This window comes from Protopterus annectens, chromosome 10.part0 (assembly GCF_019279795.1).
Source record: "Protopterus annectens isolate FY-2018-M chromosome 10.part0, PAN1.0, whole genome shotgun sequence".
Taxonomy (NCBI): Eukaryota; Metazoa; Chordata; order Ceratodontiformes; family Protopteridae; genus Protopterus; species Protopterus annectens.
Window position 1 is genome coordinate 421165986 of NC_056744.1, and position 18770 is coordinate 421184755.

At 41.7% G+C, this 18770-nt stretch overlaps 1 protein-coding gene across 1 annotated transcript in view; it reads left to right on the forward strand.

The window, feature by feature from the left end:
- Positions 1-18770, forward strand: part of RO60 (Ro60, Y RNA binding protein) — an 837759-nt gene that overhangs the window by 385633 nt on the left and 433356 nt on the right. Inside the window, exon 5 of the mRNA XM_044086777.1 lies at positions 12279-12424. Within this exon, the coding sequence (XP_043942712.1) occupies positions 12279-12424 (146 nt within the window). The remainder of the gene's footprint in view (positions 1-12278; positions 12425-18770) is intronic.

Sequence of the window (18770 nt, forward strand, 5' to 3'; positions counted from 1 at the left end):
TTTTGGAGCCCTGACTAATAGATACAGTTGTAGTTTTCTTAGATATAGCTAATAGTTTGTTGAGATTTTAGTGTGTGTAGATAGTTTTTTCTAGGTAGTGTTTAAAGCTTTGTCTCAATTAATACTTTATTGTTAGGATGAGTGTTTTTTTTTTTTTTTTTTATAATGTTGGAAAAAGCTAAGGAAAAAGAAAAACCCAAGGAACTGAAAAAGCAGTCCCCTGATAGCTATTGTTCAGCTCCAGCACCGAAGATTTCAAAGCCTTTGGATCCAGCCTTCACTTTGGAGACTGCGATGAAGGGAGATAATGCCAGCACAGCTATCTGGAATTTTGTAAATTATGTGTAATTTGTAAATATCAACATGACCTATATAATATGCTTGTGTTACAAATGTATTAGAGCTGTATGTCATGTATATATCAAACTAGTCTGTACAGACATGTTTGTTAAAAAAGGTATTTTGTAAAGTACTGAGCTTAAAGATGTATCCACAGTGTGTCATGCTGGAAGAGATTAGATCACTTAATCAACTCAATAAATTCAAAACAACCAGCAAAGAATAACTTAAAAGTCTGTGGTCTTGTCACTGTACTCATCCTCCATAAACTGTCACTCACCGATTCTAATCTTACTTTTCTGCCTTTTACTGGTTTCATTTCTGTTTAGTGTTAGCTCTGTTTGACATATTAACTAACTAACTATTCTGAACTTTTATACAGCCTCTTCTCTAACGGTCACCACCCTGACTGTATTTTTAACTTTGTATACTGTATGATAAACCTGCATACTGATGTTCTTCGTTCCACATTGCTGCAGTCCTTACTATTGGGGTAGTCCGCTGTCCAGTCGGCCCGAATACCAGAGTATATGGCTTTGACGGGTCAGGGCGGATTAGACTGGCGTCCAGTACCCAGGGGGTACTACGCGCATGACCGTCATATCCCCAGTCTTTTGCATGGTCCGATGCAGAAGCAGTTTTGCGAGTGCAGGTTGGCGTTCTGAAATATTTCAAACCGGAGTTTCAGACCGAATCAGAGTTGGCAACATTTTGGTTTTCTTGCCTCAGTATTTAACCGGATGTCAGAAAAAGTGAATAACTGTATTTCTTGTGGGAAACAGATACCTCATAGGGATTACCATACCTTGTGTATACCTTGTTTAGGGTTGGATGCCGCTCTTGTGCTAGGTTTAACAAACGCACTATTAAGAGGAGGTTAGACTGTGCCAGGTTAGTGTTTGGGAAGCGTTGTAATTATAAAATGCCGTCGGATGCTCGGCCCCGGCTTCGTCAAAAGCGCAAGGACAAAACAGCGAAGCCTAGGGTTGATGAACCGGCAGTCCCGGACGCCGGTTCTTTAGAAGGCTCAGTGGAGCCAGAGGTTTTGCCAGGAGTTTCTATGGAGTCTCAGGCAGAAACTTTACTGTTACAGGATGTGCCTTCTCAGGAGGTAGGCCAGGCTGAGGGGCTTCTCAGGTAACTGTTCTTCCCTCTCTTCCCAAGGTAGTTAGAGCCTCTCCTTCTGTTGCCAAAACTTCTTTGAGAGGTAGGCCAAGTTCAGCTTCAGTGGGGGCTTCTCCTAGCATTTCGGGTTCTGTACCTAAGAAGCATATGCTTAAAATGGCAGAAGATTTGATTACTATGATTAGAGGTTCTATGCCCCTCCTGATAAGAGGCCTAGGGTGGAACCGAGTTTGATAGTTTTGAACAGTGTTCAGAGGCTTCTGAGTCTTCTGGAAGATTTGCAGGAGTATCCTCCTTATTCTGATTCTGATGTGGATGATTCCACTCCTACAGCTTCTCCTCCTGAGGATTTCTCATTTTCAGAGACTCTGCATTCCATGAGGGAGCACTTTAAATGGGAAGGCCAGGATTACTCTGATTCCAGGAAAAGGCTTAGGGAATTCTTGTTTTACCCCAGCATAGGCCCTTAGCTATACCTCCTGTGTTGAATGTGGTGGAAGATGTTTTTGCAGAGGCTTCCCTGAACCCTGACTCTTTGCCTCCTGCTCCTGTTAAACCTGATAGGTACTATAGGGTGCAAGCTCATAAGTATTTGTTTAAGAGTCTAGGGCGGACCCAGAAACTGTTTCTCAGGGGCCTAAAGGTGTTAAGGCCTCTGTGGTTAAAAATCCTGTTCCCACTGATAAAGAGGCAAGGGCTTTGGATAGGTGGGGAAAGAAAGTGTATACTTCTTCCACTCTAGCCATGAGAGCGTTGAATTGTCAGTTTCACATGCTAAAATATCAAAATTATCTCCTTTCACAATTGAAATCTAAGGTGGATGCTTTGGCGGAAGGTATTGAGTGTAAAGAGTTGCTGGATTTGGTTCATGTGTCTGAACAAGTGGGTAAGCATTCTTTGCAATGTGGTTTTGATGCTATACAGGCCTCCTCGAGGGTGGCTGCCACTAGTTCTGTTCTAGGCATGCCTGGTTGAGGGATCAGAATTTAGCTGAGCATGTTAAGACAAGGATTTTGGATGCTCCTTTACAGTCTGATGTGTTGTTTGGTTCGCCTGTGGAAGCAGTTTTAAAGAAAATGGAGGACAAAGCTAAGTCTATGCAAACTGTTAAAGATTTTTGCAGGTGCAGCCACGAAGTTTAGTAGAAATTGGCCTGCTAAGGGGTGGACATATCCTGCTTATGATTCCCAGTCTAGGGGTAGGTCTAGACGTGGTAGGGGCAGAGCTCAAGGTTCTTTTAGGCCTAGGACAGGAGTTCACCTGCTCAGACTTCTGGTGAGGGCAGGGGTCAGTCCTTTCGTAAACAGACCCAATGACCTGCCTTTTCAGCTGCCAGTAGATTCTCGTCTGGCAGCTCCTTTGGGAGGAAGACTGTCTCTTTTCAAAGAAAATTGGGATTTAATTACTCAAGACAGATGGGTGTTGGATATCATTCACCACGGTTACAGGTTTTATTTCCATACATTGCCCCTTTCAAAGGCATGCCAGACGTTCCTCCTCCACAAAGAAAAGAGGCTCACAAGCAAATTTCTCAGTTACTCCAGATGGGGCCATTCAGCCAGTCCCTGTATCAGAAAGGGGCCTAGGATTTTATTCTCGCCTATTCCTAGTACCAAAGAAGGGGAACACGTGGAGACCAATTTTGGATTTATCTCTCCTCAACACTTATCTGGACATTCCCAAGTTCAAGATGTTGACGTTACAACAGCTTTTACCTCTGCTGGGCAAAGATCACTGGATGGTAACTTTAGATCTCAAGGAAGCTTACCTTCATGTGCCTATAAGGCTAAGTTGCAGGAAGTATCTGCGGTTTCGAGCTGGAAATTCTCATTATCAGTTCTCTGCATTGCCCTTTGGCTTATCTACTGCCCAGAGTATTCACAAAGGTTCTGGCTCCAGTGATAGCTTACTTCAGGCTACAAGGAATTCAAATCTATCCTTACTTGGACGACTGCCTGATTCTGGCTCAAGAAAAGGAAGACCTTCTACAGTATCTGGAATATGTTACAGCAGTGCTAAGATGCCTAGGGTATTCTGTGAGCGAAATAAAGTCCAGTCTAGTACCCTCTCAAGACATGTGCTTTCTGGGTGTGAGACTGAATACAGCAGCCCAGATGGCCTTTTAACCCCGGACAAACAAAAGAGTCTATCACTTTACTTCCATCAACTATCTCATCAGTCCGTGCTGACTGCAAGGACAGTCCTTCAAGCATTAGGGTTCATGGCATCTTGTATTCTGGTGCTTCCCAATGCCAAACTGCATATGAGGAAGCTACAATGGTATCTCAAAATGTATGGACACAGCACTGCCAGGATTTGGACACTGTCATTCAAATAATACCTTGCCTTCAAAAGAATTTTTGTGGTGGGCTCAGGAATGTCACCTAAACAAGGGACTCTCTGTGACCCGGCCAGAGGCGAGTCAGATTTTAACGACAGATGCCTCGGACATTGCTTGGGGAGCTCATCTAAATGGAAAGTGGATACAAGACAAGTGGCCTGCCAGACTACAGCATCTACATATCAACATGAAGGAGATGTTAGCAGTCCAGTTTGCATTAATGGCTTTCAAGGAGTTACTTCTTCCAGGGCAGGTGTTGATTCTAACAGACAACACAACTGTCATGTGGTACATCAACAAGCAAGGGGAACACATTCTTATCCTCTATGCAGGCAAGCAATGATTTTATGGGAGACTGCTAAGCTTGCAACTAACTCTTCAGGCAAGGTTTCTGCCAGGAGCACAGAACTCCTTAGCAGATGTGTTAAGCAGACAAATCATGGATCCCCACGAGTGGAAACTGGATCTTCATGTGTTTCAGAAATTGACAGTGTCATGGGGAACTCCAGACATAGATCTGTTCGCTTCTCCACTAAACCACCAGCTGCCAAAGTTTTGCACAAAGGGGTTTCATCACACAGCTTGGAAAGTGGATGCTCTGTCTTTCAGTTGGAAAAACCTTCATGTGTATGCCTTTCCACCTCTGCCTCTTCTTCCAAAGGTGCTATTAAAAGTCAGACAAGACAAGCCAAGGATGATTTTGATAGCTCCAGATTGGCCTCGGCAACACTGGTACCCACTACTAAGGAGTCTGGTAAGGAAGCCTCCATGGCCTTTACCTTTGATTCCTCATCTGTTATCTCAGAAGGACGGTCATCTGCTCAATGTCAAGCTTCACTCTCTTCATCTAACAGCCTGGCATATTCTGTGTTGAAACACAGCAGGTCTCAACTTCCTCAACAAGTTTTAAATGTGATTATGGAAGCTAGAAGACCTAGTACAAGGAAAGTGTCACATGAAAAATGGAAGAGATTTTTATTTTGGAGTACAGCAAAGAATTTGGAGATTTCTGAGCCTAATTTGAGTGTGGCTCTTCAATATCTTACTGAGTTACTGGACAAAGGTTTGTCCTTCTCTTCCATTAAGATTCATGCTGCAGCAATTTCAGCTCACTATGATTGTGACCCACCATTGTTTTCGCATCCTTTGTTCAAGCAGTTTCTTAGAGGGGCAAAGAATATAAGACCCCGTAGAGCTCCTACTCCTGCTTGGGATCTCAATTTTGTGTTGGAAAAACTTACTCTACAACCTTTTGAGCCTGCGGCTACTACTGAATTGAAATACTTGTCATGGAAGACTGCTTTTCTGTTGGCTATTACTTCTGCAAGAAGGGTGTCTGAGTTGCAGGCCCTTATGGCAGTAGAGCCCTTTTGATTTTCCATAAGGATAGGGTATCATTACTAATCCTTCCTTTATGCCTAAGGTGGTTTCTAGTGTGGCTTTAAACCAAACTATTCATTTGCCTACTTTTATGCAGACCCCCAAAATAAAGGGGAAAAGATTTTGCACACTTTAGATGTACACAGGCAATTGCGTTATTATTTAAGCAGGACTAAGGATTTTAGGCAGTCTCAGCAGTTGTTTGTTTCTTTTGCTTTGAGTTCAGGGCAAGCCTGTGTCAAAACAAACTATTTCTAGGTGGATTGGGTTTTGCATTGCATTTTGTTATTCCCATCATGGCAAGGAGATTCCAGCTGGGATTAGGCCTCATTCCACTAGGGCTACTGCCACTTCAACAGCATTTCTAAGGGGTGGCAACTAAGGATATTTTGGAGGCAGCTACTTGGAGTTCAGTGCATACTTTCTCTAAGCATTATCACCTTCCTATCTACTCTAAGTCTAGGGCTGGTTTTGCCACAGCTGTTTTGCAAGGCATGTTGTCAGCTCCTACTTCTTTATGATTTGCCAGCCTCCCTTACCTCTGCTTTGGGATTCTACGGACTGCAGCAATGTGGAGCGAAGAACATAGTACAGTTTTGTACCTACCATAAATGTAGATGTTCGAGGATCCACATTGCTGCAGTCCATACCCTCCCTCCTTCCCTCTGTGTTTAGGGGTGGTTGTGTAGGTGAGGTTATATGTTGATATTTTTGTATATATTTTTGTATATATTGTACATATTTTTGGTGCAGGTATTTTGGGCCTTGTCTTTTTAGGGTCTTCTGACATCTGGGGCAAGAAAAGACTGAGGATATGACGTCGGTCATGCGCATTAGTACCCTGACGTACTGACGTCAGTCTAATGCGCCCTGACCGACGTCAGCCATATACTCTGGTATTCGGGCCGACTGGACAGCGGACTACCCCAATAGTAAGGACTGCAGCAATGTGGATCCTCGAACATCTACATTTATGGTAGGTACAAAACTGTACTTTTCCTGCACATATCCTAAGTGTAATGTCAACTAAACCTCTGTAAATATTCCCAATGCACTACTGCTTCTAACTTAAAATTGCTAATGTTTTTGATTTGTTTTAAAGTAAATTTGTGGAACTTAAAAATGCTAATGTTTTGATTTCTATGTAAATTTGTGGAGCTTTGCTCCCCAGGTCTCTGCTGAAAAATGGCTGTCAGCTCAGACAGACTAACCCGGTCAACAAATGTAAAATAAATAGAGAATAGAAATGTACATACACTGCTGTAACTGTTTAAATGTATATATTTTAACACTGGAAACTGGAACACAGGAGGTTAACTTCAGAAAAATAGCTGAAATTAAATTACTTTATGGCAACTAGAGACCGAATGTCTAAACTAAGGAGCTTTCTGTATTGTCTCTAAGGTGAAGTAATTACTAGTCTTGAAATGTAAAGGGGTGTAATTGTTTTATGACTTCCAGCATCGGCCAAAGATCTGAGGTCTATGTATTTTCTAGATGCTAAATACTGCTGGCTTCCAGCAATGGGGGGGTTCACCTGGGATAGTGTCAGATGACAAGAAATGATGTCACTCTGCAGACTATCCCAGCAGTAGTATTTGAGATATTAATTTAAGAAGTCTCTTAGAGAGACGGAGCATTCAGTATTCTGTCTTGGACCTGACAAAACTAAAAGATCCATTCACCACATCTGATTTGCTCTGATGAAGTTTCTAGGGTATAGTAATTCTCTTAAATTCAGTCAGTCAGGAATAGAGTGAAGCATAGTTTAGATGTTTTTCTTTATTTATTTAAGACTGTCCTGCAATGTGGTTTTAAATATTTCCTGTGGTTTTGAACTCTGTCACTGTGAATATATACTGAGTATTTTCTTTTTCTTTTATTATTAAATACATTTAAACCTTTCATTGTGGTTGATCTTTAAGGGCCGTGGTAGTGCAGCGGTTAGCATTGTTGCCTCACAGCAAAAGGTTCTCCGGTTCGATTCTCGGCTGGAGCGTTTCTATGCAGAGTCTGAGTGTCCTCCCCGCTGTTGAAGTTAACTTTAAAAGACATGCAGGTAGGTGCGCGTGTGTGTGTGGGTGTGCCTTCTTTAAAGGTTGGGCGCTGGGCTGGCAACTCGACACAGTAAAAATTCACTGCTACTCATTAGCGGACCGGAGTTCCGCTGTAGCGACCCCTTACCAGGAGGAGGCGAAAGAAGACATTGTGGCTGATCTTTGTGAGACATATTTAAGTTTTGAGAGTACTTGCATATTTATTTGGTGACACTGTGGGCCACTCCTGATAGCGTTGCTGTTTGGTCATACTACCATTTGTATTGATATTAACATTACAGAGTAAAATTGAGCACCCTTTGTTAAGGGTCTTAAAGTATCTAAGGAGTTGGCTGGTGGCAATGATAAATACCTTAGTGTCTGGGCAAAGGGGGCATAGCTAGTAAACCTGTGCCAGCCTTTCCCAGGTTTGTGTGTGTGTGTGTGTCTGTGTGTGTGTGTGTGTGTGTAAATCAAACTTCAAAGAGTGTGTGTGTGTGTGTGTGTGTGTCGGCTACTTGGGCAGGGACACGAAGCACTGGTTGGATAGAGAGGGTGCTGGAGGTCTTGGCCACTCAGCTGAGATCTTAGCTCTACAGCTGTGCCAGTGGCGAGTCTTTCTGAAGAAAGAGAGAGAAATCATCCCTGGACTGACTGTGGCCTCTGGGTACTGTCAAGGGAAGGTCAAGGCATCATTGTTGGACCCAGAGGGAACAGAACTTGTCTCTGAGATTCTGGGAACCATCCTTTTTCCTTGGGGCTTCATTGCTGGACAGTTCAGCTCTAACATCTGCTTTGGAGCCGAGCAGGACTTTGAGACTAATCCTGTTTGGGGGCCTCATCTCATACGGGAAGCATCTCTGGTCCTGTCTCAGTCTGTGCTTTTGAAGCTTTTGAGAGAGTGCTCTGTCATTCGAGGGACCAGACTCCCTCTCTGGCTTGGATACACCCCCCCAGGATTATCTGGACATGTATGTTTGATAGTTAATGGCACAGCAAGCTAAAGTGGCAGAAATGTAAACCTTCTTCCCAAGTGTCTCTGTAATCTTGCTGTCCTTATTTGAAGGAAGAAGCTTAGTGGATGGTAATAACCTAGGTTTGTATGAAGCAATGGCTACCACAACAGGATAAGCTGAAGGGCATTGATAAGGAAATTTACAGTCATCTTTCACCTTATAAAATCCGTCAGGCCTTTTAGGTACAGGAGCCTGAGAATCAGGGGCTTTAGAAGCAGAGGAAAAAGCAGTCAATACTGGCAATCAGGTGGCACAGCAGAAGAAGGAGATTCCATTTGTAAAAGGTCATATCTTTTCTGCACCTCATAAACCTGAGAGCAGTCCCATTTAAATAATTCATAGATTCATAGATTAGTACTAGGCTAACTGTCCTTTTGGGCCATTTTAAGCCTGGTCAAGTACTCCATGTGAGACTCAAACCCTGCACCTTGTGTTTATAAGGCAAACACCTTAACCATCATACCAACCTCCCACCATCTGTCATCTTGTTAATAGTTTCGCCAAAATATATCTTCCACTGGAGAATCTGCACTATTGGATTCTTCCTCAAGTGAAGTATATTCTAAAGGAGATTTAATTTGAGTTGAATATGCCAAGGATTGCTCATTAGATTAAGACTCAGCCTTTGAAAACTCCTGTTCTCTAACCCTGTTAAACAGAGAAGTAAAGGAGGGAGCAGAAACAGTAGAATGAGGCTTAAGAGCCACCAGAGCCTTAATCAACCTCTGGAAAAGTATCCCAATCTGACTGAGGTGACTTAAGAGCCACAAGATGTTTATCTGCTTGATGGCCAGTGGAAGGACCCAATATAGGCCTGTCTTCAATGACCAACACCAAGACCTCTTCCCTTAAGAGTCTGAGGTATGTCTCTAGACCCTTCCAACACTACAAGCATGATTTGGGCTTAGACAAAAAAGGCAAAGATTGTGACTGTCCTTATGTGGAATTTGCCTTCCACACCTACACTTGCCCTTCCCAGATGACATGAACTGAACAAAAAAGGCAGTAGCAATAAAAGAAATAAACCCCAATGGGGCACTTACCTGAAAGCAGCAAAACATAGACAGCAGATGGATGTATGAGTCAAGTGTTCCAAATGGCAGCAGAGAAGTTCTGAGGATTGTACGAGCGGACATCCTTTTTATGGCTGATGTTTGGCAAGCTAAACATGCGACGTCCCATTTATTTGAAGTAACTAAAAGCTGTTATATGCTGGCTAGATGTTGGGTCGCTTGGGGCAGAGGATCCTCCATGTTAAGAATACTGCAACATAGAAGAGAAGGACATCTAAGGTTATTGTAGGATTTTACACAACTATTCTTTGTGTCTTCTAAGCTCGATGGTGGTGGCTATCACTTTGTTTCCTCTCACCAAGTATTACATGAGAGTTCTCCAGTGGACCCTGCCAGCTCAGTGGTCAATCAGAAGTCATTCTATGAATTTTCTGGTCTCAATCACAAAGACTTGCAGCTCTCATATCCAGTGTTTATTAGAAACCCCAGAAATCTCCCAGGGTTGTATCTTTGTTCTGCCTTCCCCACAGGCTGTAGTGACCATGGATGCTTCCCACTTGGAGTGGTTGATCATTCTTTGGGGAAGACGGTCCAGGGCTTATGGTCCCTTCAGAGGCCAGTCTTCAGTTCAGCATTTTGGAGGTGAGAGAAGCCCTTCTATTGTTGCAGGTCTTTCAGGTTGCTCTTCCGTTCGGCATGATCTCGATACAGATGGACAATATGTCGGTGGCCTGGTACATCAGCAAATGGGGAGGAACACGTTCCTAATACGTGTTGGGAGGTCATGAAAGTATGGCAGTGGGTGACGTCGTATTGATGCTTTCTGATAGCAGTGCACATCACTGTTGAAATCCAAAGTTCTAGCTGGCAGTTTGGGCAGGTGGTCTGTCGTCCTTCAAGAATGGTCCCTCAATCACACAGTAGCATATCAGATTTTCAGCCACTGGTGCTAACATTGATGCGGTCTGTTTACCTCCCCATGTAACACCAAGTGCAAGCAGGTATTTTGCTCTTATTCTCTAGGTGGGGGAGTCGCTAGGGGATGCTGAAATCCACACTTGGTGACTTGGTCTCCTGTATGCCTTTCCACTTATTCTGTTATACTGAAATTTCTTGAGGGCATTAGTGAGAAAGGCCACTGTGATCCTCATTGTTCTATTTTGGATCCAACAGCCCCAGATCTTCTCTCTTAATTGTCTGGGTCACTTCACCCAGACATTCATGCCCACAAACTTAACTGCATGATTTCTCCAGTTCCAATCATGGCTAGACAGTTGAGGCTTTTGTCTTAAGTTGTTCACATTTTGATTTTTCTGTAAAGACCCTCTGCCAGAAAAATGTATAAAAGTAAATGGAAATTAATTATTTTTTTCTGGGCTTCAAGTAAGAACCTAGATCTTTTCTCAGCCCCTCTTTTAGCCATACTGGATTTCCTGGTATATCTCTTTCATGACAGAGCCAGTTATTCCACAATTTAAAGTGCAACTTGCAGCCATTTCCAGTTTTCACATTGGGGAAAGTCATTCTTCCATTGCCTCCTTTAGGCTGTCCAAGGCTTTTCTAAGAGGTTCCTTCCTCCTACAACCTTCAGTCACAGATCCTGTCCCCCAAGGAACATCGGCATTTTGTTACAGGCCATAACCAGTCCTCCCTTTGAACCTGCAGTAAAGCTGACTTAAAATTCTGGATGTGGAAAACTTTGTTTCTGGTTGCCATCACCTTTGCTAGGAGAGTTTTGGAACTACACACCTTCCTTCGTAATCCTTCTCTTCTTAAGGTGGCTTTTGAGGCAACTATTAATCAGTCTTTCAATCTTCCCACTTTCTTCCCATATTTGTCCAATAAAAACATCAACAGTTATATTTCTGTTTGCACTGCACTAAGAAGATTAGAAAGACTAATCAGTTATTTGTCTGCTTTTCCTCAGCCAAACTTGGAAAAGGGGTTTCTAAAGTAACACTTTAGTGACGGCTAGGCTTATAAAGGCCCTGGTGGTCATTGCCTAACATATACCTGTGAACTCTTTCCCTCTGATTATCTGATTGTATTTCCCATGTATACAAAGGAAAAGTGTATCCTTTCCTAGCCCTCCTACAGCTCACATGACTAGATCTGTGGCTGTTTCTGCAGTTTTCTTCCCCAGAGTGTCTCTGGATGACATTTGTGCTGTAGATACATGACTCAATGTTCATACCTTTGTATCTCCATATAAATTGGATTTACAATCAAGTTTGAGGTCCTCCTTTGGTTTGGCTCTGCTCAGGAATATCTTTCCATGAGACCTCTCAAGTGTATAAGTAGCTGGGGACTCTGTCACATGTGTTGAGGAATGGACGGAAGAGACATCAAATACAAGTTATGTACTTACCATAACATTAGGGGTTGGTATGATGGTTAATGTGTTTATCTTACAGACACAAGTTATAGGGTTTGATTCTCATCTCTGAAAAGGAAATTAGCTAGGCTTAAAATGGCAGCTAAGCCTAGTACTTGCTTATGAACCTATAAAAGATTTCTTCCTCGACTCCTAGAGTGAGTGCACTAGATTACCTTGGCTTGAATGTGTTCTTTAAAAAGGTCTTGGCAGCTGTTTTTAACTGTGATTTTTTTGGCCAGTCAGATGATGAGGTAATCTTCTTTATTCTGGTACGGCGGTACGGTAAACTCAAGCTGAGGTATCTGTCTCATTGTAGAGGCTTATGTGTAAGGGGAAGAGCTTGAGCACTGGATCCAAAGTCTGAGTGTGGCCGATTTGGATCCGAGACAGATCTGATAACTCATTCATCGAGGAAGGACGGAAGCAGACAGGACAGATCTACTGTTATGGTAAGTACATAGCTTTTATTTTATTTATACAGTTGTACTTTATTCTGCCAGAATAGAATTCAACAAGGATGTATTGAGGGCACTTTAAAATCTGTAAGGGATTCCTAAGAAGTCTGATGTACATGTACATAGTGTAAATCAGTATTTCGTTCGACATGAGGGTTGCACACTAATATGTATCGGATATTTTTTTGAACTGTAGGTATGGAAAGCACTGCTAAAAACATGCCCATTATGGCAATGCTGAGAAATTTGGGGAAGATGACTCAAGAAGCGTTACTTAAACCAGGAAGTGATGAAGTTCAACTGGTGTGTGAACGACTGAAAAATAAAAAATTGTTGAAGCAAGTAAGTAATTAATTTCAGAACATGAATAGTTCATTTCTTGCAGGTAGTTTGGAGAACATTACTTTTCATGAGACTGTCCACTAAGCTGTAGCACAGACCTCCAAGCAATAAATACAAGTTTGAATGTTTTTATGGTACTTCATTTGCAGTGATCTGAATCTGACAACTTGGAGGTTTACAGTAAACAAGCGAAATACTGACAAGTCAGACTACCCAGTAAGTAGCTGCATAAATAACAGTAGTAAACGGATGATCACCATACATGAGCAGTACTGAGTATCATAAGCTACTGAATTTTGTTGTGAATTGGTTGGGAGTTATAAGGTTTCGCCTTATCTTGCAGTCTTGCTGAAATGAAAAAGTGAAATGGCAAACCTTTCCAATCATATCAGGCAGGACATTTTATTCTCCTGGCCAGCAGCCATTAGGGCTCTACAAAATGCCTTCTAGGAGAGATTACCAAAGGTCTCACAAGACAGCATGATGTTAACATTTGCAGTACTGTCTTAGATTGTTTCAGGTTTTTTTATTAGTTTTTTTTTTCACCTACTGGCTGGGATTACCTTGATTTCAGTGAAGGAATGCATATAAAGCATAAACTTTTAACCTGCAAGTTGTTAACAAAATTTACCCAGTAGTCATGGGTTCAGTTCTGTCATTCTCCGCTTTTGTACTCTTTGACTGCGAATAAGTCACTTAAACCAGACAGTGTTTCAGTGTCACCCATGAAAAAAAGGGCATTTATGCATAGAGTTTTACTTAGTTAGCAAATAGATAAATAATGTCTGCCATTTCCAAATCATTTATGCCATAATTAAGTTATTTATTGTGAGCCATGAAAAAACATGGCATACCCTCCAAATTAAGTTTTTTTTTATGGTGATCTGATTAGCTATGAAACATTACAGTTTAGTAAAAATGTCTCACCAATAGCTCAACAGGTTACACATCCACATTTTTTTGCACTTTTTCTGTCCCTGCTGATCATCAGCTCCCTCCCAGTGAATCATCCCATTTGTTTTCTATTACTAGAGTGAGGGGTAGACCAGGAATGGACATTATTTAGGCAGCCATCATAGGTGGTTTGGCTGTTTTTTTTTTTTTTTCTATTTTGTTTATATACTTTACCATTCCCCTGTGAATGATGCTTGGATGACAAAGGAAGGGTGTGTGTACTTTTCTGACAGCATTGCATGCCTATCACTTGTGCAAGGGGCATTGCCAGCAGATAATCCGGCCCTCCATCCTCAAGCACAGATGGTGGTGGTGGGATTTCCTCAGCCTCCTCCAGAGAAATCACTCGCCCTATGTGCTCTCCAAGTGTCCACACCCAACCCTCCCTCCTGTTAATGTGAGCAAGTTATGTCCCTTCATCATTCTTCCTCCTTCCTTCCCTGCCTGGCTCTTCAAGTGTTGGAGCCAATAATTGTACCCTGTCACCTGGGCTGTGTTATAGAGCCAGACCGCACCCACATTTTTTTCCCAACATCTTTATTAAATTTCCACATATGACAAAGGCAATCTTACATTTATATAAATGAAAAACATGCACAAAATAATGTCACTGTAGTTGTAAACAGTTTACATCACAGACACCATAGAAACAACTGTAGTTGTAAACTTTATAAATCACTTATAAACCTTGTAGTCATAGTCAGTCAAGCATTATATAGTTCATTCAAATCCTGCCGCTTAAACCTTGTTCTTGGGTTGCATATACTTTTCCCACAATTCCCATTTTTTCTGTGTAGTTTGTTCCTTCCTTTTTCTAAATATCCCAAATTCCAGTTGTTTCATCTTTATTATATTCACCACTTCTGGTAAAGTTGGTCTAGACTTTAATTTCCATTTTCTAGTAACTGCTTTTTTGGCATCCACCATAATTAGACTCCGCAAGGCTTTACTATGTCTAGGCAATTCGAATTCTGTAACATAACTCAAGAAAAGTCATCTCTCCAGTCAGTTCAATCCGCTCACCCAGCATCTCCAACAGAGCAGCCCGCAGGAAATCCTAAAAGTCTGCCAGCTCATCACACCTCCAAAAAACGTTCCCAGCTACCTCTTTCTTGCACATCACACCTCCAGCATTTGCTGTCCACCTGAGAAAAAATTATTTGGAGTCTACTTGGTGTATAAAAATACCTGTGTAAACATTTCCAGGCAAAGATCCTAAATCTTCTAGACTTTGTTGCATATTTGGGAGATGTACATATATCCTCCCATTGTCTCTTTGTGAATTGCTTATCCAGTCTTTTTTCTCCTGTGATTGATTCTTGTAATTATCGTGCAGTCTTTTATATGCTTTACTAATTATTCCTTTTAAAATGGCAGCTTCTGTTCTGCATTCAATTAAAAACTCTAACAGTGCTGGTATTTCATTTAGGAGCCCCCTATTTCTTTCCCTTTACCTATACTCTGATATCAGTCCTTGATAGGGAAGACAATGTCTAACCTGCAGTCCAAATACATTTTTGGCCTATTCCCATTCTATTACCTTTCCCTTTCTAGTTATTTGCTTCCAATACCTTGGTTCCTTTGCCATTTTTCTCCAGTAAATTCCACCCCCCTCTTGCATCTTATCTGTATTCCTGACCACAGTAAACACCATCTGCAGAATCTCTTGTCTCCATTCTCGTACTGTTTTAGTTCTTAGAATACTTCGTGCTAGTTTATGAATGTAATACTCTGTATGATTTTGGTTGTTCCCCTTAAGAATCTTCATCCAAAATTCCAATCTCCTTATTTCTTGAGCTTCCTCCCTGCATCATCATCCTTTTCCACCTTGAATTATAGTTTTATGCCTGTGCTATGTATAAGAGCCTTAACTGCATTGCTGTAAAATACCCCCTCAAATTAGGTAATCCTAGTCCACCTTGTTCTGTTGGTAGAATCAGGCTATCCCACTTGACTCTTCTTGTCTTCCCGTCCCAGATAAAATCCTTCAACTCATTTTTTAATTGCTATCCACACTTTCTCCTCCGGTTGATAAAAGTATGCCTGACCTGTGTATAAGAGTAAAGAGACTAAAAGCATTTTAATGGCTTGTATCTTAGTATCTATATAACAAAACTTCCAGTTTCTTAGTTTTTGTATTACCTTCTGTTTAGTCTCTTCCTGCATATCCTTAGCTGCCACCACAGTCATTTCTAATCCGTACTCCTAAATACTTTATTTTATCATGTCCCCATAAATATGGATATTGTTGGGCCAATTCGTGTGTGGGTACATAATTTACCACTACTGCCTTTGTTTTAGCTTCAAGACAACACCCACATTTTGATGCTAAATGTGGAAGGGTCTCAAAAATATGTCTTATGCTGCCCGACTGAAAGAACTCCAGCTCTATTCAGTCTCATACCGCTTGCTCAGAGGTGACCTGTGCCTGACATATAAGGCCATGTCAAACCCAGATTTGATGAATATGCTTCACCTCAAAAAATCTAGATCCCTCAGAACCACAAGGGCGGGAGACTTAAACCTTGACACGGTTATAAATAGAACGTGCTGGAGGGACAGATTCATCACCCAGAGACTCCCTATGCTGTGGAACAAAATCCCGGTACATGTGAGGCAGAGCACCTCGCTGGCCTTGTTCAAGAGGAATCTTGACCAATGGATGGGAGATCGCAGATATACCCCAGGGATTACTTCAGTGTCACTGCTTGACAGAGGCACAGAAAAATGATAGGCATAGTTTTTATTCAAACTAAAGGGGTGGTGAAAGCCACATAACTATGGGCTAGGCTTATAAATGCCCTTGGGCAGATAGCCTAGTATGAACCTATGAACCTATGAACTTATAAGACAAGGCTTTGGCATCAGTTCCTATCCCAGCCACTTAGATTAATTTTTTGCATTAACGTTGCTCTTAATTATATGTGTCGCTGGCTATTTGTATTTATGGAAACATGCAGTACTTCCACGTATGTATTAATATTGTCAAAAAGAATTAACAGGTATCAGCTGAAACCTTGGATGTTGCTGGGAAAGCTATATCCAATGTTTCCTTTCCTTTTAATTTGATTGTTGCATTCTTAGTTATGCAAACAGGCATAATTGTTATATTTCTATAAACTTCTAAAAAGGAGCAAGCATCCGGAAAGGAATGCTTTTCATATGAATACTGAAATCTGGCAGAACAAATGTACTGTTGATACTGTGCATCTTGACGTCTGTAAATTTCAAGATATTGGAAGTCATATGTAAAAATATATAGAAAAGTCAAAGTTTAGGTTCTTATTGCAGTTAAATATACCATGGTATTGATGTAAAGATTTTTAATAGATTGAATGTTACTGTATTGATGCAGAGTGTAAGAGCAGCTTAAACTCTGATGCTACAATGATTGGTGCAGTAGCCATAGAGGCAATAGTTTGAGATTTATATGACTTTTGACACTTCAAAATGATAGATGGAGATGAGATTTGTTGTAAAAACATGAAAATGCATTCATTTTCATTTTAGTGGGGAGATCTATGGTTAACAAATCTTTTGTTGAATGACCTTAAATGTAATTGTCTGTTTGTGTCTTTCGGCTTTTCCCGGTTAGGGGTCGCCACAGCGGAACTCCGGTCCACTAATGATTGGTAGTGGATTTTTACGTACCGGGTTACCAGCCCGGAAGCACAACCTTCAACGAAGGCACGCCCCATTCACGTATGCCTCCACACAGAAGATGCTCTAGCTGAGAATCGAACGGGGCAAGGAGAAAAATTACTTTTGGGGTGGGTGGTTAATCACATCAAGCTGAATTTTTCTGTACATTTGGGAAGGGCACTGGTGAAGTCAGTAAATGCAGTAGAGAAGGTAAGTGGGTCAGACATGGTAAAGTTAAGCTTCCATTGTACAAGGCACTAAAAAACCCATATCTGGAATACTGTGTGCATTTATGGTGTAGATGGATAGAAATTTGGGTGAGACAAAGTGTGCAACACAGAGGAACCTAGGAGTGGAAGTATGGGGTATGAGCAGAGATGCATAGTCTAGAAGAATTTGCACACCCTGCATTGTTTGGTGATAAGTGGGGGTTGAAGTTGAATAGCGGGAACAGAGGGATGAGAAGGGGTTATTGGTGGCAAGAAGAAAAGCAATGTCTGAAGTTAAAATTGAGAAATTACTTCTTCATAAAGAGCATTTTAGAGCATTGAAGTGGGTTGCTGAAGGAATGGTATGGTGTAGATTAATGGAAGGATTCAGAGTTGTCTGGACCAAATTAAGAAAGGGTGAACAGACATGGATAGGACAGCTGGAACACACATTCATCTTTAAATATTTCCCTTCTGTTGTCCCTTAACTGTCCATATTTTGGAGGGAAAACCCCCTAATGTGTTGTCAATCTTTTGTTCTTTCCTTTCTGAAATGAGAAATTAATTTGAGAAGATGCTTGTTATGAGATTACTGTTGCAGTATCACTGACTTATGGGACATATCCTGAAAAGGATGTCATACATCCAGTGAGTCTATGAAAGCTTAGACCCCTTCCACTCACATGTCATGTCTGACCTACAATCTGTGCATGAGACTACATGCTGGAACTTGACGGCTATATGGGCATGATAATCCTCAACTTTTTCCTACCTGCCTTCCTTATCTGGAATTGATGTTCTTCTTGTTTCACTGTTGCAGTCATCACATTTGGGTTATCGGCTTGCAGTAGCCCTCAGTCAGCCTGATTGTCAAAGTCTTGGTTCCTGCATCGGTTGCTGTCTCATCTTCCATGACGTCAGGTAGTCAGGGGTATAAAGCATGCAGCCGACGCCATTACATCAGTCTTTCTTGCCGTGTGGTGCCCGAAGCAGAAGCAATTCACAAGTGCAGGTCGGCCGACTCCTGAAATTTTCGTTTTCGAGTTTCAGATCCAAAGTCTTCAACTAAGCTAAGTACCCCGTTGGGGATCTTTTTTCTTGCTCTAAACCGATGTCAGTAAAAGTTAACAATTGAATTTCTTGTGGAAAGCAATTACCTCATAAAAATTTTAATTCGTACTGCATTCCTTGCTTAGGCCCAGACCACAACGTTCCTCTCTGTCGGTTTTGTGCCTTATTCAAACCTCGTACTATTTGTCATTGGTTCATTTATGCATCTAAATATTTTGGTACTCCAAAAAAACGCAAAGATAAAGACAGAGACAGACCGCATAGGTCCAAAGTTGCCGACGATGCTTCTCCTAAACTAGTCGCCAGTTCGCCTGTACTCAGGCGCATTCACAGCCCCTGAAACCTGCTACTTCAGATTCGCAGGCCTCTACTGGGACCCATTAGGAGTCCGGTATGCCGCGAGATGCTTCTTCGACTGTGGAACCTGCGAATGTCTCTACCTTGGATGGGTCCAGAGCCGCTGTGCAGGC